Source organism: Microcebus murinus, chromosome 26 (genome assembly GCF_040939455.1).
Source record: "Microcebus murinus isolate Inina chromosome 26, M.murinus_Inina_mat1.0, whole genome shotgun sequence".
In the NCBI taxonomy this organism is placed as follows: domain Eukaryota; kingdom Metazoa; phylum Chordata; class Mammalia; order Primates; family Cheirogaleidae; genus Microcebus; species Microcebus murinus.
In genome coordinates, this window is record NC_134129.1 from 4,570,684 (window position 1) to 4,596,132 (window position 25,449).

The 25,449-nt window shown below is 37.9% G+C and overlaps 1 protein-coding gene across 12 annotated transcripts in view; it reads right to left on the reverse strand.

The window, feature by feature from the left end:
- The window catches only part of RUFY3 (RUN and FYVE domain containing 3), an 81,492-nt gene that overhangs the window by 41,237 nt on the left and 14,806 nt on the right, over positions 1–25,449 (reverse strand). For 3 of the 12 annotated variants that reach the window (XM_075997910.1, XM_075997909.1, XM_075997914.1), the window contains one exon: positions 6,268–6,321. The exons of the other annotated variants lie outside the window; for them this stretch is intronic. In XM_075997910.1, coding sequence (XP_075854025.1) covers positions 6,268–6,321 — 54 coding nt within the window. The remainder of the gene's footprint in view (positions 1–6,267; positions 6,322–25,449) is intronic. 12 annotated transcript variants of the gene reach the window in all.

Sequence of the window (25,449 nt, forward strand, 5' to 3'; positions counted from 1 at the left end):
TGGATAAATGGTGGTGCAGATCACCCTGGTGGGAAATACAGCAGGAACAGCAGAATAAAGAAATTATGTGTGGGTGACTATAGTTATAATAATACGTTATATTGACTGGTTTTGAAATCAATGTTCTTTCAAAAGCATGTGACTCTTTCTGTATCTAAGACTGCTAAGTCCCATATGAGGGTATTTTAATAAACTTTACAGAGTCATGTGGCTCATTTAGCTAACAGCAATGTCAAAAGTGAACTGAAAGTCATATAGCTACAAGTGATGGTGAGTCACACTGTTCTGAGAACCACTCATGTGACTGAAACCCCAGTTTATCTCCTCATAGAGCAACTGAAGTTCACACAGCAAAATCTTGAAATGTTTTATAAATAAGTGAAGGAAAAATAAGGTAGACTGAATGTTATATTAGTATGAAGTATGTTCCATTACATTCAATTCTTGGTGAAGTGGGAATAACTTATATGTAGCACAATAGTAGTACTCCTCAGAATTTCCTGATTATGTGAAAAATCAGAGCCTTCACCTTATATAGGAAGCAAAACAGTTACTATATAGAGAATTTGATGATCTTACCTAAGAACTTTAATGTAAGATTAAAAATAGCAAACAAACAGAAATATATAGAAAGGAAAGCTTGCTCTATGTTAGAAATGACTTAAGATCATTAATTCCTAAATAAATCTATTTTGAACTTTTGCTATAATTGTTTTTAGAATATAAAATTGGGCCTCAAATGGGTCCTTGATTGTGAAAGAAATAACTGAAAGTACTAAAAAAACCTTGAAATAAAACACCACTTAAGCAGTCTGACATTTATTGTATGAGACAATCATGAACTTTTACTCAATCCTCATTTACTAAAAATAATCTATAATAGAGTCTTAGGATCCCAGATTATCTATATATCTACATTCATATCTATGTATCTATACCTATACCTATTCTCCTTAATGCTATTTCAGATATCATATGTACTTCTACTCAACAATAATAAATAGGAAATTTACTTCAATAACACTTTCTCTGGGTTGAAATCTGTTAAAGGAATTACTCAAGAATAATATTTAACCACAAATCTATTTATTCTCATTGCTACCTTTTCTTGGTAACTATATAATCAAAGATTAACTTTGCTGAAATTAGGACTTATAATCATGAAGATTATATCTACCTACTACTCTTGATCATCTATTTGTGCCAATGAGCCTACTGTATAAATCCAGGCAAGAAATCTCACCTCTTTGAGGCCTCACTTTCCTCATCAGTAAAATGAGAGGGTTGGACTTGTTCGGTAATTCTTTTACTCCGTGGAAACAACACACAACTCACAGCAAACACAGAGACATATTACAGCACTGATTCTCAAGGGAGAGGGCACATTAATATCCCTGGAATGAAAGACATGACACGCCAGGTTTGGAAAACCCCACGAATGACTCTGATATCAAATGAACTAGATCCTTGCTACTCTGTGCGGTCGCGGAACATCAGCAGTGGCATCACCTGGAAAGCTTTTAGAAATCAGAAAACACAACAGTACTACTGAATCAATTTCTGTACTTTACCCAGATCCCCAGGGAATCTGTAAGTGCATTAAAGTTTGAGAAGCAGTAACCCAGATGACTCTCCTAGCCCTCGTATATCATAATTCTATGATTTCACTGTTGGCTTCGTCAAGGACAACTATCAGTAGAAAGCCCCAGGAGGAGGAAAATAATAAAGATTAGAGCAGAAATGAGTTAAATCGTGAAAAACATACAGAGAAAAATCAATGAAATTCAAAGTTGGTCCTTTGACAGGATCAGCAATATTCACATTTAGTTAGAATGACCAACAGAAGAAGACAGAAGGTCCAAATTACTAAAAGGAGGAGTGAAAAAGAAGACATTAGTAGGGATCTTACAGAAACAAAAAGGATTATAAGGGAGTATTATAGGCAATTGTATACCAACATATTAGATAACCTAGATGACAATTTCTTAGAAAGATACAAACTACCAAAACTGACACAAGAAGAAATAAAACATCTAAATAAACTTGTAACAAGATACTGAATTAGTAAAAAATAACAAAAAAAGTGAAAAACATAGGAATCTAGGAGCAAGTAGCCTCATTGTTAAAATCTTTTTTTTTTTTTTTTTTTTTTTTTTGAGATAGAGTCTTGGTCTGTTGCTAAGGCTTGAATGTCGTGGTGTCATCATAGCTCACAGCAAACTCAAACTCCTCAAACTCCCCTCAAACTCCTGGGCTCAAGCAATCCTCTTGCCTCAGCCTCCCAGGTAGCTGGGACTACAGGCTAACTTGACAAAGGGCATCTATGAAAAACTTACAGGTAACATAATGCTTATTGGTGACAGACAGAAGGCTTTCACAAAGATCAGGAACAAGACAAGGATGTCTGCTCTTGCCCCTTCTAATTAACATTGTAGAGGAGGATCTACCCAGGGTAATCAGGCAAGAAAAGGAAAAAAAAAAAAGCAGCCAGATTGGAAAGCAAGAAGTAAAACTACAATTGCAGATGACATGATCTGGTATACAAAAAATCCTAAGGAATCCGCACAAACAAAAAGTACGAGCTAATAAATTAGTTTGGCATGGTTGTAGGGCACGAGATCAATATACAAAAATTAATAGTATTTCTATACATTAGCTCATTTTTATTGCTGAGTAGTAGTCCACTGAGAAAGTTTCTTAAATTCAGTGTGTTTCACTTTCCTCATCTACAAAACGATGATATAGGATCTTGAAGAGTAAACAAGCTTAATACGTTGAGGATTTAGAAGTGCTTGAGACATGCTAAGAACCAAACATTGTTAGTTATTACAATTATGGTCTTCCATAAATATAACAGTTTTGTTTAATAAATCTTCATTGAATGACTATGGGGCACAATGCTATGTTCTTTCTGTTTTCCAATATAGTGAACATAAAGTCTTAACCACCCTCCCCCCCAGTATGTCAAGGAAGCAGTACACAATCTCAGTAGGTCATATTTTACACAGATATATCATTTCCTAAATACAAGTTGTGTCCTGACCATTTTAATCCTCACAGAGATGGGCAGTGATCTGGGTAACTGCAGATTCATAAAACCTGTTTAAAAGGTTTATAATGAGTGTAGACAGGAAGTCAATATTTATTGAGAAACTAAAGATAATAAACTGTGTGCTTTTGTTATTTAATTTAATATTAACAATTTTCCTATAGAGTTTCAAAACTTTTTTTTTTTTTTTTAAGACAGGGTCTTGCTCTGTCTCCTAGGCTATTGTATAGTGGCATCGCCAAGGCTCACAGCAACCTCACACTCCTGGGCTCAGGCGATCCTCCTGCCTCAGCCTCCCAAGTAGCTGGGACTATAGGCGCACACCACCATGCCTGGCTAATCTTTCTATATTTTGTAGGGTCTTGCTGTGGCTTAGTTTGATTTCAAACTCCTGGCCTCAAGTGATTCTCCTGCCTTCAAAACTTTTTTAGATACAAATTACTAGCATGTGAGGGACTAAAATGCAAGATAATCAATCAATGCTGTGCATAATACAATTCTACTCTGAGAAGACTCCATATTCTACTAGACACAAGTTACACACACATTGAATGTAAAACCAATCATCAATGTGAGAAACAGTACAAAACCTTGCCAAAACTTGAAAAAACAACTACCAGTTCAAATCTATAACCTATGAGAATTTATTTTAAAAAGCAATCTTGCAAGAGGCCAGAAGTTTGTGTTAACAGTTCATCTATTAAAAAGCCAATTATGGCACATCCATAATAACAGATGAGAAACAGAACTGAAACAGTCCAGCAGTGAAGGTCTCCTGAAAAGAGCTGAGCTTGCCTACATCATCAGCTTCCTCGGAGTCTGGATCCAGGACTCTCCCCAGCACCTGAACTGCCCTGCTGCTGTGTGATCTGCGTAGGTGGCACTCCACAACTCATATTCCTCTTGTTACTATTACTCATTTACAGAATCTCCGAGTTATGTAACACAGTAAAATTCTAGCATTTCACATACCTATGAGTGAGTCCAGGAGTCAAGAGAAGTAGAAAATGATATAAGGAAAACAAGAATGAAATGACTCAAAAAAGTTATTAGCGAGTTCCTCTCCTCCCATTCTGATTTCTTTTAAAGAATCACATTCCAGAGAGACTTTTCTGTAAACAAGATCTTGACCAACATTACCATATAACACTTCACCAGTAATCTACTAACATCAAGGTACTGACAAAATTCACATCTCCTGGGTATTTTATGCATTATACTATTAAACTTCATCTCATTCCCTTTTGGGGTTCACCTATAAGAACCATCCACAAAAACTCTAGCAAAAACAAAATGAAAAGAGGAGAATGACTCTCCCAGCAGGCTTGACTCTTGCATTAATACTCTATGTAAGTATTTCTTGTATTAAGGAAATGGAATTTTGCCCGTGTTGAGTCATGGGGAAGCAGTCCTAAGAAAAGCATAGATTTTATGCAGTATTTTTCTATTTATTTATTTATCTATTTATTTATTTATTTATTTTAGTGTATTATGGGGGTACAAGTGTTAAGGTTACTTATATTATGCAGTATTTTTCTTTAGTATCTAGTCTATCAAAAGAATTAAAGGTTTAGGCTGGGCGCCGTGGCTCACGCCTACAATCCTAGCACTCTGGGAGGCCAAAGCAGGAGGATCTCTTGAGGTCAGGAGTTGGAGACCAGCCTAAGCAAAAACGAGACCCCCATCTCTATTAAAAATAGAAAAAATTAGCTGAGCGTGGTGGTGCATGCCTGTAGACCCACAACTACTTGGGAGGCTAAGGCAGGAGGATCGCTTGAGTCCAGGAGTCTGAGGTTGCTATGAGCAAGGCTGATGCCACAGCATTCTAATAAGCCCAGGCAACAGAGCGAGACTCTGTCTCAAAAAAAAAGAATCAAAGCTTTAAACCTAATGGTGCCTGGCAAATAGTAATAATAATAACAATAGCAGTTAACATAATTGTAAACATTATGCACTGAATTAATCAATACCCTCGTCTTTTTTCCTTATATATAAACTGTCAATCAGACAATAGTGATTTGTTCTTTCATTGAATTATATGTAATCAATTATAAAAGCAGAATGGAAGACAGTATAAAAAATAGTTTGACCACAGGAAAAGAGATGCAACTCAGGATCATAATTCACTCATTCAAAGGAAAGTGCTAAAGAAGGAGATATTATTGGGCATCTCTAAAGAGGGAAAACTGCCTTTTGTCTGGTGTGCCCAGATCTACTAAGGATAGGACCATCCCAGGTCTGATAAGGATATCAAGAAGTTTAAGACAATCTCTGCCTTCAAGGAGTTTACACTTTAACTAGGGTAATAAACACACAAGAATTAGAGAATGACTAAGAGTCCTTAAGCTTCAAGTTCTGCAGAAGTTCAGTGAATGGAGCAATGAATGTGGGCCAAGGCTGACAAACAATGCTTTGTGGAGCTCCCACATAGACTGAAGTGTTGGGCAGGTGGTGGCACAGGCTAAGGGATAGAACAAAGCAGGATGCAGGAAGCTCATGTAGAAGACAGTGACAAGGCCAGTCTGGGCAGAGTGGTGGATGTACCGGTACTAAAGCTTGGATACACCTTTAATTGCCTGGGCAAAGTGGGAGGACCTAAAATGACACAATAAAGTGGAGCTGAACCCCAATTTTTCTATTCTTAGTATAAAATGTATAAATCACCCTGAGCTCCCTAAGGAGCTGTGACAACAGAAGAAATAATTATTGGTTTGAGGAAACTTCACACATTAGAACATATGCACTGCTTTTCAAAATAATTCCACCAGAAAACAATGTTATTCCATGACAAAGCTAAAAGTGTTTAAGGTTATGGAAATCTACAAATCAGAGCATCATTTCAGATCAAACACTTTAGAATCTTGAGATCTGTTTGTTTTTGACTGCTGTGAAATTTAAAAAATACACATGCTTACATGAGTAATAAAACTTACACCTTCCCAACAAACAAATGGAAAAACAGCCATAGAAAAACTTGATGTAATCTTGAAATAATGTCCCTTTTAAACACTTTGTTCAACAAATATCCTAAAAAAGCAGTGTAAACCCACAATAATGCCATTTTACTTGGAACCGCAGACACAAAGATTTCCCAGTTACTGGCATGGGAAATAAAAACTGAAGCTGACATTCCCTCTTATGGAAAACAAATAAAAGGTGGTTAGAAAATATTAAAAAGCAAGAAAAAAAAAGCTGAAAGATGTTGGTGTGGCACGCACCTTCAGTATCATCGCGCATTTGCTCCACCAAATCTGTCAAATCCTCCCAAGAGTCTTTGCAAACGGCAAAAAGAAAGGAAAAGAAAGATAAAATGTCATGCAAGCCAAGAAAGAAAAGTGCTATTAAAAACAAGATTTCCAAAGGGATAACTGAAAGGGAGGTTCCTAGTACTCTTTCCACTTAACACAGAGATTAGCAGTGAAAAGGGTTAGGAATGCAACCAACTAAGCAGAAATATCAGGTACGATTATTAAATAGGTTTCAAGCTTAGTTAGTAATAAGTTTCTAATAAAGGGAAGTAATGATGCATGTCCCATAAAAAGATAACATGGAGATTTTTTTTTCTATTGAAAAGTCAAAGGCTCTCTGTATTCTAAGTGTATACAACATTAACCTATTTCAACATTTATTTTGATCACTTCAGCAAAGCTGAAAAGCACGTGGAATATTTTATTAGGACTCAAGACAATGTTATGATGCAAACTAGTGACTTTTCTTTAAACAACAACAACAAAAAACTAAACATTTTTACAACACCCCCCAACTCTCCTTCCCCAAAACAAAAATAAGGGTGCTGCTTTGAAGATAGACAAAATCACTTATAATTCAATAAAGCCAGATGTTTATTTAACACACAGAACTAGCAGCATCCAAGGTAGCACCCCACAATCAGCACATTAATATTTCTGCAAGAAAGAAATGAATATTCAGATTAAACAGGATAAATAAAGACTATAAAGAGCCTGAAGTAGATTCAGGTCATTTTTTTTTTTTTTTTTTTTTTTTTGAGACAGAGTCTCGCTTGTTGCCCAGGCTAGAGTGAGTGCCGTGACGTCAGCCTAGCTCACAGCAACCTCAATCTCCTGGGCTCAAGCAATCCTTCTGCCTCAGCCTCCCAAGTAGCTGGGACTACAGGCATGCGCCACCATGCCCGGCTAATTTTTTATATATATATATATATATATATAGGCCAATTAATTTCTTTCTATTTATAGTACAGACGGGGTCTCGCTCTTGCTCAGGCTGGTTTCGAACTCCTGACCTTGAGCAATCCGCCCGCCTCGGCCTCCCAGAGAGCTAGGATTACAGGCGTGAGCCACCGCGCCCGGCCGATTCAGGTCATTTTTTATCACCAAATAAGTTCAGGCAAATTTATGAAAAATGCCTTTGGTTTCCAGAGTTTTCTTTGGATTTTGGAATTTTGACTCTGAAGGACTTAGGAATATCTCACAGAAAAAAAAATACTGTTAAGTATTGATTACTATTATTTTACAGGAAATTAGTGCTATATACATTATATGTAGGCATATTTGCACATGTCATTTTCAGGCATAACCCTCTGATCTACAACATGCTACAGATCTATATTATGTAGGATATAGATTCACAAGAATGTATTTTTTTAACCCTCCATAAGAGTTGCTCTACAGACTTGCTATGTGACCTTGCAAGAGTGAACATTCCCATTTTATTTTTTATTTAACTAGAAACTATACTTGTCATCTAATAAAATGAAAGACTGTCTTATTAAAGCAAAATAGCAAGATCCTCCCAGATTTGTACAGAAAAAACTCTGGAAAGTGAATTCCTAGGTAGAAATGTGTAATAGGTACTAGGTATCTCCCTGAGTTTTCTTTTGGGATGTCCCATCTAGAGCACTTTCTGTTCCAACCAGACTTACTTTCTCTTTAAAACAGGGTTTAAAGTTTTAAATGTCAAGAGTGATGGAATCAATTTAAGAGAAACCTTTTCCCCCAGAAAGGTAAAGGTCTATCTTTTCCTTTTAAAGTTATTCTCCACTTTACCTTGGCATGCTCAGCATTTTACTGTAAGAAAGAACAGATAATATGCCATTCTTTTATAATCACCAAAGGATTTGTAAAATATTTTTTAAGATTGTGCCTTCTGGAATATGTTCAAATTACTAAAACAACAGAATCTGATATGTTAGTCAAAGGGGTGGATGGCAGCATGGACAACTCCTATCACTTTCCTAGCACGTTTCATTTTTTCTAGAGAAAACACTTTGTTGCCTTGAGTATGTTTTGCCTGGTCTAAATAACTACATTAACATTAACTTTATAGCATAATAACAAACACTCACAAATTACAGACAGGAGCAATCTAAAGGCCTTTTTGTTTTTCCCCCTGAGATAGGGTCTCACTCTGTTGCCCAGGCTGGAGTGCAGTGGCCTCATCACAATTCACTGCAACTTTAAACTCCTGGGCTCCACTGATCCTCTGCCTCAGCCTCTGAGTAGCTGGGACTACAGGCATCCACCACTATGCTCAGCTAATTTGTCTATTTTTTGTAGAGATGCTCTTGCTCAGGCTGGTCTCGAATTCTTAGCTTCAAGCAATCTTTCCACCTTGGCCTCCCAAATTGTTAGATTACAGGCCCAAATTGCTAGGATTACAAGCATGAGCCACCACTCCCAGTCTAAAGGTCTTTTCGTTGACACAGAGTAAACAGGTCTGAATTAAAATTTGCTATGGATAATGCATAATTCAGAGTTGTATCAATCAGAACTATGTCAGATGTACACTCTAAATGTTAAAGCAAACGGTAAAGGTGAGCTTCCAAAGTTACTCTGGCTAAATAGATAGTTAGCCTCAGTTCCCATTCAAACACTGACTTACAGGGACAGAGTGCCTGGCTTGGAACTGCTGAGCAAACTGGAGTACATGCAGTGCTGAGCAACTAGTAATGAAACATCATGACCCTCACTCCAAATGCCTGGATTAAATGGTTAAAAATGCTACACCTAACAGAATTTGGTAACCTTATTTTTCATTTTTCTTTACTTTTATAAGTTTTAATATATATATATATATATATATATATATATATTTTTTTTTTTTTTTTTTGAGACAGAGTCTCGCTTTGTTGCCCAGGCTAGAGTGAGTGCCATGGCATCAGCCTAGCTCACAGCAACCTCAAACTCCTGGGCTCAAGCAATCCTGCTGCCTCAGCCTCCCAAGTAGCTGGGACTACAGGCATGAGCCACCATGCCCGGCTAATTTTTTCTATATATATTAGTTGGCCAATTAATTTCTTTGTATTTATAGTAGAGACGGGGTCTCGCTCTTGCTCAGACTGGTTTCGAACTCCTGACCATGAGCAATCTGCCCGCCTTGGCCTCCCAGAGTGCTAGGATTACAGGCGTGAGCCACCATGCCCGACCTGTTTTTTAAATTTTTTAACTGATACATAATCATTTTACATATTTATGGGGTACAGTGTGATATTCTGACACATGTATAGTGGTGCATGCCTGTAGTCCCAGCTACTTGAAAAGCTGAGACTAGGGGATCACTTAAGCCCAGGAGTTCAAGGCTGGCCTGGGCAACATAGCAAAATTTTCTCTCTTAAAAACAATAATGGTTGGGGGACTGGAATTGTACAAGGGACCTGAATTAGAAAACATAGCTTATTTAAGATTTACTTTTATGAATGAGAATGTCACAGGAAAAAAATTTACTTTTTAACTATTTTCTTGGCTATTTTTCCAGCTATCATTCTGTTTCAGGTCTAAGAATGAATAAGTCAATAGACTGTGTAGCTCTGGAAATACTTTATCAGGTGGTACAATAAACATTTGTTCTTAAGGTACACGGTGACTCAATGATGACAGCAGTGTGGTCTGGTAGAACAGGGCCCGGCTTTGATGCTGAGACAGATCTGGGATGGAGCCATTGCTCCAACATGGCTATAGCCCCTACAAAATAACTATACTTGCTTTTTCTCTGAATGAGGGAATTGGGTGAAGCTGCTTCTCTCTAGAGAAGTGCTTGAATGGGGCTGGTATTCCTACCACTCTGGAAGGCTGAGGTGGGTGGATCACTCAAGGTCAGGAGTTCGAACCCAGCCTGAGCAAGAGCGAGACCCTGTCTCTACTATAAATACAAATAAATTAATTGGCCAACTAAAATATATATGTACAAAAAAATTAGCCAGGCATGGTGGCGCATGCCTGTAGTCTCAGCTACTCGGGAGGCTGACGCAGGAGGATCGCTTGAGCCCAGGAGTTTGAGGTTGCTGTGAGCCAGGCTAACGCCATGGCACTAATCTAGCCTACAAAGCAACAAAGTGAGATTCTGTCTCAAAAAAAAAAAAAAAAAAAAAAAAAAAAAAAGAGAAGAGGCCGGGCGCGGTGGCTCACGCCTGTAATCCTAGCTCTCTGGGAGGCCGAGGCGGGCGGATTGCTCGAGGTCAGGAGTTCAAGACCAGCCTGAGCAAGAGCGAGACCCCGTCTCCACTATAAATAGAAAGAAATTAATTGGCCAACTAATATATACAAAAAATTAGCCGGGCATGGTGGCGAATGCCTGTAGTCCCAGCTACTTGGGAGGCTGAGGCAGGAGGATCGCTTGAGCCCAGGAGTTTGAGGTTGCTGTGAGCTAGGCTGACGCCATGGCACTCACTCTAGCCTGGGCAACAAAGCGAGACTCCGTCTCAAAAAAAAAAAAAAAAAAAAAAAGAAAGAATTGTTTGAATGGGCTCAAAAAGTGTCTCTCCTTTGTTTAGGTATTCACAGTTGTGAAATCTCTTTTCTTGAGATAGCTTCCTTCAGCAGTTGCTATAAGCAACAAAGTTACAGTCAAATTTTGCAAGGCCTGGGGTTGTTTTATTTCCTAGAGGCCAAATGTCTTTGCTTTAGAGTGTTAATTTTTAGAATTTTATTACGGTTTCCTGGGTCACAAATAACTCCTTGAAGGACTGTTGTGAAAATAAAAGCTAATAAATTTAAAGTACTCAGCACATCATAGGCACTCAATATCAACTTTAAGTTTATAAGAAACCAATGTGTGCCCTGTATTCTGGTTTGGCTACATTGGATTCCTCTAAGTATATTTGCCACAATTTAAAGAAAATAGAGTAAATGGGATTTTTAAAAGCCAACTAAGCTAAATAATAAACACAAGGGAAAAAATAAGTCAATTTAAGTAGACCAAATGAGAAGTTTAATACCTGAGATGCTATTGAACTAACAATATTATTACCTTGGTAACATAATAAAAATTAGCAAAGGAAACTGTCAAGCTAATTTTCATAAATGCTAAGAGGTCCTCTTTTAATAAACCAGTAATTTAGGCCAACGTCTATCTTCTGCCCATAGTATATTAAAAACAAAAATATCAGCAAAGAATTACAAATGGTCCTAGAAAAAGTAACACGTTAAGTTACTAACACTTGAGCCATTTAATATTTTCTGAGCAACTGTGGTAATAAGCAAAGGACTTTACTAAGGCAATAGAAATTACAAAGATGAGACATCCATAGACATTGCCACAAGATTAAAAAGGAATTGATATCCCAGGAGCCTTTTCATCTAAGATACCAAAATCTAACAATCTTAGAAAAGTGTGAAATTTCTCATTGTAAAATTAATAGTAAAAACTCATTCTCTTCTGCTGAGGATACTGTTACTAGCTTTAAAAAAAACAGATAAAATATAATATCATGCAATTTATAGCTGCTGACCCAACTGTCTTAAAAAAAACCCTAACTGTATCCTTTGGAAAGCTCAGATTTTAACACAGTGTGAGAAAATACAAACAACTGCAGCAGTGAAAGACCATGTTGCAAAGAGTTGCTAATGTAAAAGTTTATGATACCATGCTACTAAAAAAATTAATGTTTAAAGCAGCTTGGAAATGTGTAAAAAAATTTTAAACATTATTATTTGACCAAGACATTCTATTTCTAAAACTGCAAATTGGTAAAATGTTCAAGTTATATACATAATGTACCAGATGATTGATATACGTTAAAAAATTTTTTTTAAAAAAAGTTGTACATATAATATACCAAACTGTGATAGCAAAACTTAGAAATAACTGAAATGCCTATCAAGGAACACAGAAATCATGGCACATCCAAACAAATGAAGACATTTAACAAAGTGATACAAATTTCTATTTACGAATATACGAAGATAATGTAGAGGAAAAAAGGCAGGTCACATGGCACAGGTATAGTATGATCTTACACATATAAAATTGTGTGTTTGCAAGTGAACTTTGTATGTATGTATGCATATATTTAGTTATTAATTAAAAGATGGGGTCTCATTCTGTTGCCCAGGCTGGAGTGGGGGTGGCGTGATCATAGCTCACTGCAGCCTTGGACTCCTGGGCTCAAAGCCATCCTCCCAAATAGCTAGTGCTAAAGGTGCATGCCAATTTCTTCTTATTTTTGGTACAGACAGGGGTCTTGCTATGTTGCCCAAGCTGGTCTTAACTCCTGGCCTCAAGGAATCCTCCCTCCCCAGCCTCCCAAAGTGCTAGGTTTATATGCACTGAGCCACTGCTCCCCACAGTATGTATATATTTAAAAAGAGAATCTGACTACTATCTTAACAGTGGTTATTTCTAGGCAGTACAATTTTAGGTGAATTCTAGCAAGGCCCTGTTTCAAAATAAAATAAATTTTAAAAACTATTTTGTATCTTATACTTTTCTGTATCCTGTACTTTTACAATAGAAAATATATCATTTCATAACTAGAAAAAGTTGTTTTCATTAAAAGTATATATGTAAAACAATACTAAAGATATTTTCTTTAGAAAACATTTTGACACACTGACACATGAAGTTTTATTTTGAGAATATTTAGTTATGATGAAAAATACTCAGGAACCATTTAGGGACAAGTCTGTTGTTCTCTGGAAAAGCACACATACCAAAAATTGCAAAAGAACAGATTTTAGTATTTACACCCCTGTACTCAAAAGCATTTCAGGCCAGGCATGGTGGCTCACACCTGTAATCCTAGCACTCTGGGAGGCCTAAGTGGGTGGATCGCTCAAGGTCAGGAGTTGGAAACCAGCCTGAGCAAGAGCGAGACCCCAACTCTACTAAAAATAGAAAGAAATTAATTGGACAACTAAAAATATATAGAAAAATTAGCTGGGCATGGTGGTGCATGCCTGTAGTCCCAGCTACTCGGGAGGCTGAGGCAGGAAGATTGCTTGAGCCCAGGAATTTAGGTTGCTGTGAGCGAGGCTGACGCCACGGCACTCTAGCCCGGGCAACAGAGTGAGACTCTGACTCAAAAAAAAGCATTTCATAGTGGTCACAGCACATTGGTGGGAACCACAGTGGAAAAACTTGCCCAATTATACTTTCCACTCACCCCCATTCACAAGGAGTATCATCAAAAAAACAAAACAATACAGAACCACAACTAAAGAGCAGAGTGAAACCACAGCGCTTGCTCTTTCCAGCCAGACCTCGGTACCCAGGCTTGGGAATGCGACAACATGAATTCCATTCAGAGTGCCAAAAGTAGTCATCTAAACCTGCTACAGCATTTGCCTTTGGAAAATGATTCATATTTCAGTGATTAGTATAGGAAAAATGACTTTCAGATGCTAGGAGCTGATAACCCACAGAAGAGTTTATGTGAACTGCATTAAGAAAGGCACTTAAACCAGAAGCTCTGTTCTAATAAAGGTCCAGAAAAGGCTCACCCAGGGAGAGGAGACTGTGAGACACGGGGCCAATGCACTAAAGCAGACGCCAGTGCAAGAGTATCGAGGAGTTGGGAAGAAGCTGACAGTGGACCTGAACGGGAAGGACAAAGCTGATTTTATGCAGAGCATGGTACGGTGAGCTCAGAGGCATCACGTAGCTCTTCTGTGGTGTCGATATGAACTTGTGTCTAAGTACATACAAATCTACTGACATTTCTCACCCAGATTTAGGATTTTTCAACATCCTAGAGGCTGGCTGGGTAAAACTTAACGTAGAAAGGGTGACTAGCCAGGTTATTTTCAGGGCAGAGCAACAAGAATGGAGAAACCTTGTCCAAAGAACTTTGCCCTGCAGGCTTCTGAGACTGTATTAAAAGCTACATCTTCACAGAGACTGCCTCGTGGTAATCACAGCTCAGAGAATGTGACCATGTAAATCTGAGGCTAACTGTGCTGACTGGCAACAAATGTTCCTGTAATCTCACCAAGGGCAAATTACAAAAGGAGGCTGTCCACAGCGAAAGCAAAGAACAATAACATGATTTTGTGGGGGAAAAAAGAACCCTAAGGACTCTGGCTTTATTTTCCTATTTCTTTATTCCTTTCCTATTTCTTAGGAAAGGAATAAATCAAATGCTGTACCAAATGCTTCTGAGTCTAGACACTGGGCCACTGCGTGCACTGCACGCAAGCACTTAGATAGCTAAGAAAACAAAAGTGCCAGTAAATAAACACAGGTCTGTGACCTGGAAAAACTTGAAACATCTACTAGAAAGCTAAAAAAATTATATTGGAAACTGAATCTAAAGCAGTAGCTCTGCTTTCAGGCAACCGTTCCCACTCACAAATACATGAAACTGCCACAAAAGGTACCGACAGATGATATAAGTATCAGCTGGATGGATAATTGCATAGTATTCATAAAGAATTTTTCTTTATCTAATACTGACTACCTGTGAAAAAAGAAAAAAAAACAAAAACAAAGAATTTTTCTTTGAAAAAGAGCATTTTTTTCCCAGATTAGAGCAATACATCCTCGTGCAAACTATTTGGAAGACATAAAGAAATGTTGAGAATATCATAAAATCACCTGTAATCCAATTATCCAAAGATAATTACTTTTTATATTTTTGGCATATTTTCTTTTCCTTGTGTTTAAAGTATATCTATGTTTTTAAAAAAAAAACACATAAAACCTATGACCATGGTATATATGTGGCTTGAGAGACAGCTTTTAAAAATTATTATATTCTAAACATTACCCTATGCCCTGATTCTTCCACAACAATGTTTAGCGCTTGTTGTATAGCTGTTCTATAACTTATTGAATATTTTTGCTGCTAGGCTATTTAAATTGCTTTTAAGGTTTTGCTAACATAAGTCAGAATACTGTGATAAAGAGACAGTACATAAATAGAATATTGAATATTCTAAATTCAATATAGAACACTGCCTGAAACAGGACTCTTGTACAAGGATGAAAAGTTCACTTTCATGAAGACTCATCTGGCAATTTTAAGAAGAATGAATTGGCATGGCAAGTGACATAGGCTTGGAGAAACAAAATGTAAGTGTAGGAATCTGGATATAACATGATTAGATCATGGCAGTTGTGGGACTGAAAATAAAAGACAAACTGGCTGGCCACAGTGGCTCTTGCCTGTAATCCTAGCACTCTGGAAGGCTGAGGCAGGAAGATAGTTTGGACTCAGGAGTTCGAGACCAGCCTGAGCAAGAGCAAGACCCTATCTCTATTAAAAACAGAAAAAACCAGTCAGGTATGGTGGTACATGCCTATAGTACCAGTTTCTCAGGAGTCTGAGGCAAGAGGATCGCTTGAGCCCAGGAGTTTGAGGTTGCAGTGAGCTATGGTGACGCCACTGCACTCTAGCTGGTGCAACAGACTAAAACTCTATCTTAAAAAAAAGAAAAAGAAAAAATTGAGACTCGGTTGTAGAACAAAGCACACATTTACCTCTTTTAGGCCCTAAACATGTATAGCACTATTTCCTTATTTATTTAGAGTCTCACTCTGTTGCCCGGGCTAGAGTGCCGTGGTGTCAGCCTAGCTCACAGCAACCTCAATCTCCTGGGCTCAAGCGATCCTCCTGCCTCAGCCTCCCAAGTAGCTGGGACTACAGGCATGCACCACCATGCCCGGCTAATTTTTTCTATATATATATATTTTAGTTGGTCAATTAGTTTCTTTCTATTTTTAGTAGAGACGGGGTTTCACTCAGCCTGGTTTCGAACTCCTGACCTTGAGCAATCTACCCGCCTCGGCCTCCCAGAGTGCTAGGATTGCAGGAGTGAGCCACCGCACCGGGCCTCCTTATTTAATCGTAACAGAAAACTGTAATAACCAGATGCCTTAAATCTGGTTTATATACTTGTACCACACACCTCCCCGTGTGTGTATATAGGTATTATATACTAAATACAGAAAGGCCATTTATAGTACAGTTGATACTTCTTATATAATTAATATGTTTACCTATGAAAACATTGCAGCCTTGATTTTTCATCAACTTAAGTGGTTTCATTTAAAAACTTTTGAGCATTATATGGCTATAATTTTCTTGGTAAAAGAAACACATGCTCATTAACAAAAGGATAAGGGAAGGGTCATACATAAATAAATGAAAATAGAAACTCTAATAACAAATTTGCATGTTTATGGTATTTAATACTAAGAGTAATAATTACTTCATTTTTCTACTAATTGAGGGAAATGGTTCTTATTAAGTCTCATATAAGAGAACTATTAAAATTCATGTATTATGTAGTTAATATTATTTTACTAAACCAAGGAAGTAAATGTACATACACAAAGAACCTATTCACTGTTAAAACATTAAACATTTTAATGTTAAAAAATTAACACAGTACCCAGCCAAAAGATTAAAAAAACGCTCCTTTATCACTGCCCCTAATATTTTGTCCCTAGTAGAGCATGTGGCTTTAATATTTCTGATCAAAAAGGTGAAAATTTATTAGAAAGGAAATTTGGAAAGGGGCTAAAAATACACATTGAAAATTTCCCAGTTCTGGCAATTGGATCTCTGAAAGTACAGCTCCTCTCCCTCTCCTCCCACCCTAACAACGTTTGCCTCTAATTTATGCCCAGATAATTCCTGCACACTTTTTAGGTCTTGGTGTGAACATTATTTCATTTGGAAATCTTCCCTGGAACCCCTGCCAAGACAAAATTTTTTGCTCATGCTATAAGGCACTTTATACTTCCCACCATAGAAACCATTGCACTACCATGATTGCTATTTCACTTGTTTGAAGAACGCCAAGTGCACCCCACACTTGTCACTAAGCTTAGAAAATACAGTGGACTAGGCTCGTTCACTATGCTGTAACCCTAGGAACTAGCACAGTGTTAGGTGTGAAGTGGTATAATACACTGTTGAATGGAGAGTTCATCTGATTTTTTTTTTTTTTTTTTTTTTTTTTTTGAGACAGAGTCTCGATTTGTTGCCCAGGCTAGAGTGAGTGCCGTGGCGTCAGCCTAGCTCACAGCAACCTCAAACTCCTGGGCTCAAGCGATCCTCCTGCCTCAGCCTCCCGAGTAGCTGGGACTACAGGCATGCGCCACCATGCCCGGCTAATTTTTTTTTTTCCTATATACATATTAGTTGGCCAATTAATTTCTATTTATAGTAGAGGCAGGGTCTCGCTCTTGCTCAGGCTGGTTTCGAACTCCTGAACTTGAGCAATCCACCCGCCTCGGCCTCCCAGAGAGCTAGGACTACAGGCGTGAGCCACCGTGCCCGGCCTCATCTGATCTTATAATGATAAAAACTGCATGTTTTAAGTATGGCTTTTTTTCTTTGGGGGTTCAAATGGACACTAGACATTTTTCTCCCAGAAAAAAATGCACAGATACCAAATTTTACATATAATTCTTGGAATCACAGATCCCAGGTTTAGAAGCCCTGCACTGACCATGGTGAACTCATGCTATGAAGTTTCCTGGTACACGGCCCTTCAGTTTTCCCTGCCAAAATTGCCCACTGGGACGTACGCTTTTTTCATTAAAACATAAGCAGTTCCCAGGCAGAACAGGGTTACAAACATATATAGTGATCATGAGTGAGTAAGCTTACGTTAGCAAATGTCAACGGAGTGATCTTCTCAGCAGCAGACACTTACTACAGTCACTGAATGACAAACACTGTCTGTTTTATCTTAAGAGGATCACATCAGCAGAGTATTCCCCATTCAGTGGAAAAAAATGATCCCAAATCTGCACCCATACTATCCTTTGGGAAATGTGGTCACACTTAGTGCTATGTGGCTTTGAATTCCATGTTCCAGTTCCTAAGAAACAGGATTGTCCTTTGGCAGCTCAGTGGTATGCACGTGTTTTACGGCAGCCTCTGACATGTTAGTTTCATCTCTTTACCTTAACTCATGGAGAGCAAGAGCTGTCTATTTCTTAGCCCCTAGGTCTGGACTTTGCATCAAGGGATGCCCAATAAATATTTATGACCAACTAATAGACCACAATATATTCCTGCATGTAGTATACTACATTATGCTCCTAGATATTTCACATAAGCTTCTCTTTCCATATTACAGTATAAATGCTAGATATTCTAAATGATCACCAAAGCAAATGCAACTACCAGGAGAAAACAGCAGAGCTGTGTAATAACAGCATGTGTGAATCCTGTTATCACATGTAGTTCTCTCTACACTCAAAAACTTAAGTGAAGGTTCTTTTCTCAGTATGTCCATCTGACACATAATTTCTTCATAGTCTATTTCTTATTATCTGTATTGAGAAGGAAGTTAAGACAAAAAAGTAATTTCAAAGCTTATAGTTACCCTTGTAACCAAATGACATATTTTACTGTATTAAACTGATCTGTGTATTAATTCTCAATGGTGGATTCCCTACCCCTAATGGAATGTTAATAGAAAAGCATAGTCCTGGCTGGGTGTGGTAGTTCACACCTGTATTCCTAGCACTCTGGGAGGCCAAGGAGGGAGGACTGCTCAAGGTCAGGAGTTTGAGATCAGCCTGCGCAAGAGTGAGACCCCATCTCTACTAAAAAAAAAAAAAAAAAAATAGAAAGAAATTATCTGGACATCTAAAATATATATATATATAAAATAGCTGGGCATGGTGGCACATGCCTGTAGTCCCAGCTACTCGGGAGGCTGAGGCAGAAGGATTGCCTGAGCCCAGGACTTTGAGGTAGGCTGACACAACGGCACTCTAGCCCAGGCAACAGAGTGAGACTCTATCTCAAAAAAAAAAAAAGAAAAGAAAAGAAAAAGGAAAAGCATAGTTCTTGGTAACTAATAACTTGATCATTTTTTTTTTTTTTTGAGACAGAGTCTCACTTTGTTGCCCAGGCTAGAGTGAGTGCCATGGCGTCAGCCTGGCTCACAGCAACCTCAATCTCTGGGGCTCAGCGATCCTACTGCCTCAGCCTCCCGAGTAGCTGGGACTACAGGCATGCGCCACCATGCCCGGCTAATTTTTTCTTTATATATTTTTTTTAGTTGGCCAATTAATTTCTTTCTATTTTTGGTAGAGACGGGGTCTCGCTCAGGCTGGTTTCGAACTCCTGACCTTGAGCAATCCGCCTGCCTCGGCCTCCCAAAGTGCTAGGATTACAGGCGTGAGCCACCACGCCCGGCCCCAACTTGATCATTTTTAATCAATTATTTTATTGTTTACAGAGGTCTAAGAAAGAACAATGCTAAGATTTGGGTTTAAGCTACTAATGTCCACCTTTAATCTGTCTGATAAACTAGTTTAGACTGCTCCATAAAGTTAGATTAAAAAAAAGAAATATAAAATAAAACCACTATACTACATTATCTCTAAATTAATGACCATCACTGTAGCTAACAGCACTAATAGCCAAATCAACCTCATTATTGTAACAACTCTTTTGTTCTCAGATATGCCCATATTGAGAGCAATAAAGTGTTCCACAGTCTAATTAATATCCACCCAATTCTAAGTACACTTATTAGGTATCCAGCAGATTTCTTCATAATCATTTTGAATTTTGTACCAAAATACTACTTAAAAGGTTCCAAATCTCCACGACAAATATACTTTTATAATAAGAAAAAAGTCTTATTTGGAAATTCAACTTAGACCTACTTTAGTAAGTACACAATACTTATTTTAAATTGAGCTTTTTAATTATTTTAAATTGAGTTTGCCACTCAAACCATATAAATATCCCAAAAATGACAAAAGAGAGTGGGAATGTAGAAGGAAAAGGAAAATGGACTGAAAATTGGACATTTAGTTTAAGAACAAGTAAGGAATTTGACTTAGACCATAAATCTAATCCAAAAATCTCTCTATAGAGCTCTTTGCAGAGTAAAGGCAATATATGCAAAATATTTTCTCTTTTGAAATATGATACTACTGCTGTCTTTTAAGCTGATTTCAATTTATGGATGGTCCCCGATTTACGATGGTTCAACTTACGATACCATAACCTCATGATGGTGAGAAATCAATACACATTCAGTAGAAACCATACTTCAAATTTTGAATTTTGCTCTTTTCCGAGGCTGTCTTACAAGGCTGGACAGTGGCAGCAAGCCGTGCAATCACAAGGTGGAACAACAGGTTTTCCACGGTGCTCTGCTCTGCCAGATGACTTTGCCCACCTTGTAGGCTCATGGGCTAGGTAAACCATCATGTTCCGTAAGTTAGGCATATTAAATGTATTTTCAACTTAGGATGTTTGTCACTTAGGCTGGGTTTATTGGGACATAACCCCGTGGGAAATTGAGGAGCATCTGTAGTCACATAGGGGAAAAACATGAAAGTCTCAGGACATTACTCTTTAAAGAGTCTCTTAAAAGTGTCAAAAATTTCCATCAAGATGCAAATTGCTAATTAGGTAAACTTGTTACAGAGTAAATTTAATTACTATAAACTGAATCACAACTATAGTTGAGTATGTTGTTAAACATCTGATAATATTAAAGGTAATACTACAGTTTGCCCTTCATGTTGTGTGTGCACGTGTGTATATATACATACCACATTTATTGAGGAATGTCTGAAAAAAATCTTTTTATTATTTTCCTGATCCTAGAATTATATATACTTGTTTCAAGAATGCTACGCCAAGAAATTCAGATGCGATAGGCACATGACTTAAAAAAAACCCATAAATATAAAGCATATCACTTCATCTCAGTAATGATATCATTTCTAAAATTACTATAATAATGCTTAACACATTGACTGCCACACTAGAAAAAACATTTTTCCTTGGGGCCACAGTGTTTTATTATGAAAACAGAATAAAAACTTCAAAAACAAAATGATCCTTTCTAATTTAATGAAAAATTTGTTTTTTTTATTGTTTTCTGTGCATGAATTGTATGCAACTTGAAAAATAGTTCTTGTAGCTCCCAAGGTGAAAAGCATGTGTGAATTACCTATGCTTCACTCAAAACCCTAGGCTCAAAACTAGCGTGAATTAAATACAACTCACACAGAAGTTAATGTGTTATAAAGGATCTACTGAGGTGTCTCGCTTCAATTCTTGAGAAAAACAAAGGGCATATATTTTCTAAATATTTCATGGTACCTTAAAAATTCCTTTACTTTGAAATTCCACTATATTGTCAAAAACTAAAAAAACTAAAAAAAAAAAAAAAAACGTCTCTGAGAGGTCACTTCCATGGTGGTACATATTTTTCTCAATGAGGAAAATGCAAGGTGAATGAATTTTATATAAACAAGGCTATTCCTCCAGTATCGATGGGACAAAAGGTAAGTGAGCCACACCACCAAATCTCCGAATGTTCATTTACGTCTCACTCCTGCCCTGAGCCCCCCAGCCCCAAATGTGAAGATTCCAACTCTTAGTGGAAGTTGGGGGTACCTAATAAAGCCCGGGTATGTAACCTGGAAAATATAAACCATATTAATGCTTCTTTGGGGTGGGCTGGAAGGCTGAATTGAAAAGTGAATTATTGATAGGGCTCCTTTGGTTAGTCATAATCTATTAGCATCGGGGATTCAAACCTTCTCTTCCATCTACATTGCCTATTGGTAAAGGGAACCCAGGACCTGAAGCCAGAGATTTGGGAGCGATCTTAGGCACCACCTTGTGTTCTGCTCCAGCCACCCACCTCCTCAGGCATCAGGTACCTTCTGCTTTTCCAGTGACTGTTCCTTCCCTTTTATGTCCGCTCTCATTACCTTAGTTTGGAATTGACATCTCTTACCTGGACCATTTTAATGGTCACGATTAGGGGGCCCTGGAGAGCTTATATCCTGCTTATATCCTGCTGGTCTACCCACCACCCTGCTAGCAGCCAGAGGGATCATTCCACAATAAAAATCTTACTTCATGTGATTCCAAGACATAAAACACCACCAGCTTTTCACTGCAGAATGGAGTCCAGGCTTACCAGAATGAAGAGGAAGATTTCTACAATCTAGCCCAGGCTTATCTTTCCAGCCCTGCTCCCAGCTGTGCTAATCACAAGCCCGCTGTGCTCCTGTTTGCTAGTCCCTGGTTTGGCCACTGCATACTATCTGAAATGCCCTACCCCACGTCTGCTTGCTGATCACCTGGTTATCTTTCAAGGGTTATCTTTCAAGTCTCACTTTATAAAGCCCATCCTGACCCCTCTCCTCTCCCGTGAAATCCATCCTAGGCTCTTGTCTTTAGGGGGAATCTATCTGCAATCAAAGTTGTAGATTTGCTCCTGGTTTTGAAAAGAGAGTGATCCCCTCATTGACCACCAATAAGCACTGGGATAATGAAGGGAAGATTTTTATTCCCATGCACTTAAGGGTTAAGGTAGGCAGAAATTCTATGTCCAGGGCTACACTGGGACTGTCAGTCCAGTGAAGGGCATGGACTCTGTTTTCAGCAAACACAATTTAGAAACCACAACTACTGCTAAGGCCACACACAGTCAATCTATATCATCATTTTAAGAGGGTACATTATGCTTTTTGCCCATTTTCTTGTGTGGAGTCTGGGGGCCGCCACTGCAGGATGTGTGTGGTTTGATGTCCTTCTCTCTATGAATTAGCCTGGGAAGCAGTCTGAACACTCCCACTGGTCTAGGCACCAGGAGCTCCATTTTATGAGCTGAGACTCAAATAATCATTGACCACCACTTAAATGCTTATAGCTAGGTTAAATCTAATAACTGTCACTGGAATTAACACTAAAGCAGACATTTCTTGGGACCAAATGACTGTTTAGACATCCAGAGTTTGCCTGTGAAGCAAGGAAATAAAACTTCCATAAAGCACCACCTGGTTTACTAGGTCATTGTACTTGCATATGCCTTCATGGGCCTGTTCTTTCTTTCCTTATTTTCATTTCTAATAATTTGAAATACTTGTTTCTTTTGCTCAGTTTAAGGCAAAGTTCCAAAACTGACTGTCAGTATTTCTCTATTTTCCTCCAAATCCTCTATAGTTGATTAAAGGTCTTGGAAACTTCCTATTTGTCTGATTTCCTTAATCAAAGGATTATAGGTTATGTTGCAGCTTATAGCTTAGACTGTGGCTCTTACACATTTTTCACAGTACTGACAATGTGTTGTCATAGATTTCTCCATGAAGAATTCAAACAGCACTGCTACAAATGCTTACCAAGCAGCTCACTTTTCCTTACCCATAGAAATCTTGCTCAAAAAACATACAAAGTACTAAAATCATTAAAAAATTATTTTTGAGATACTGATAAAGTAGATTTTATAACTAAGGGGACATTTTATATTGCTTGACTTTCAAAAAGGATCGGAATATATATTTTTAAACAAAATATGCAACTTGCTAAATTTGCATATGCAGTTGCTAAAAAATTTCTTGATAGCCTTCTAAAACTGTACTTTTCTTCCCTCAAGATTTTTAAAGCTTTGGAGGGTGTTTTAAACAGTACTGATATTGTATGGAATTTCAGCTGATGTCTTTTACCCTTTGTTCGGAAACTTAGAGCCAAAGGAAGCTGCCCAATTGACAAACCTAATTGTTAAAAGATTCAGTGAGTCTTAAAAACTACTTGAACGTTTTATTATTATTATTATATATATTTTTTTAGTTGGCCAATTAATTTCTTTCTATTTTTTTTAGTAGAGACGAGGTCTTGCTCTTGCTCAGGCTGGTTTCAAACTCCTGACCTTGAGCTATCTACCCACCTCGTGCTGCCTCAGTCTCCCAGAATGCTAGGATTACATGCGTGAGCCACCACACCGGGGGGCCCTAAACCTTGTTCTTCAAGACAACCAAAATTACTGTTTTGTGTTCTGTAATATTAACCACTATCTCTAAAACTTTCTCAAGGTTAAGTTTGACTTATCAAACACATGGGTAAGTCTGAGTCAAGATAAGATTGCAACACAAGGTCAAGGGCAAGAAATCACTTTTCCTAACCTCGTCTGTATGTCCCATTTATCTCATGGCCTTCTCTGTCCTGTAGATATGCCTAATGATCAGGCATTTGTTGATGAAGAATTTCTCCTCACATGCAAGCATTTCTGTCTTCATTAGTTTAAGGGGAGAGAATAAACACTAGCTAAGAAGCCACTGTGTTAAAAACAAAACAATTTGTTGCTATGACTCAAATCAACTCTCTTTATATAGCCTTAACAGAATTAAGTGGCAGAAGTAGAAAAACCCCGGAAATTTAGAAAAGGTTCTGAAAAGAGAGTCCCAAGTCAAGAGACCACAAAGATCTCAAAGGTACTAAGACTGGAAATTTCAAATAAGTCTTAATACCTACCACAAATAATTTATAAAAAGCAAGGGCCATGGCCGGGCACGATGGCTCAGGCCTGTAATCCTAGCACTCTGGGAGGCTGTGGTGGGAGGATCGTTTGAGCTCAGGAGTTCAAGACCAGCCTGAACAAGAGCGAGACCCCATCTCTACTATAAATAGAAAGAAATTAATTGGTCAACTAAAAATATATAGAAAAAATTAGCCAGGCATGGTGGCACATGCCTGTAGTCCCAGCTACTCGGGAGGCTGAGGCAGAAGGATCGCTTGAGCCCAAGAGTTGGAGGTTGCTGTGAGCTAGGCTGATGCCATAGCACTCTAGTCCGGGCAACAGAGTGAGAGACTGTCTCAAAAAAAAAAAAAAAGCAATGGCCAAAAGATTCTAACATTACTATTCTATGGTAATCTATAAGGATTACCATAATAATCATGATTTACCTTTTCAAGGCATTATGCTTTTTAAAGAGTCCATATTCACTGAATAAATGCTGAATGTACAATTACTTTCTCATCTAACCTAATAATCCATATTATTTAAAGAAGACAATATTTTATCAAATATTTTCTAGATGTCATAGCCAGTTTAACATTATATCCTGATAATAGGATACCCCTCTTGTATTTATCATGTACAATCTTATAATTATAGTCATGTTAACTTATTCTGTTAAGAATCACTATAATTTCTATATTTTCATATATGAACAAAATTAAAAGCTTTTTCATTATTGATTAGGATTGGATGCGATAAGTGACCTCAAATGTTCTTTTTAGAGGCTTAAAGACAAAGAACTCTAAACAAGCACCAGCATCTTTAAAAGAGTACCTCGGGAGGTTGGAAAAAAATTTTTTTCCCAGTAAGCAAGAGAGGGGGAAGTGGGTGGTAGGTTAGGGATGAAAGGTTTTCAGGATTGTTAACAGATGAGAGTGTAGGTTCTCCCTGCTACTCCCAGCT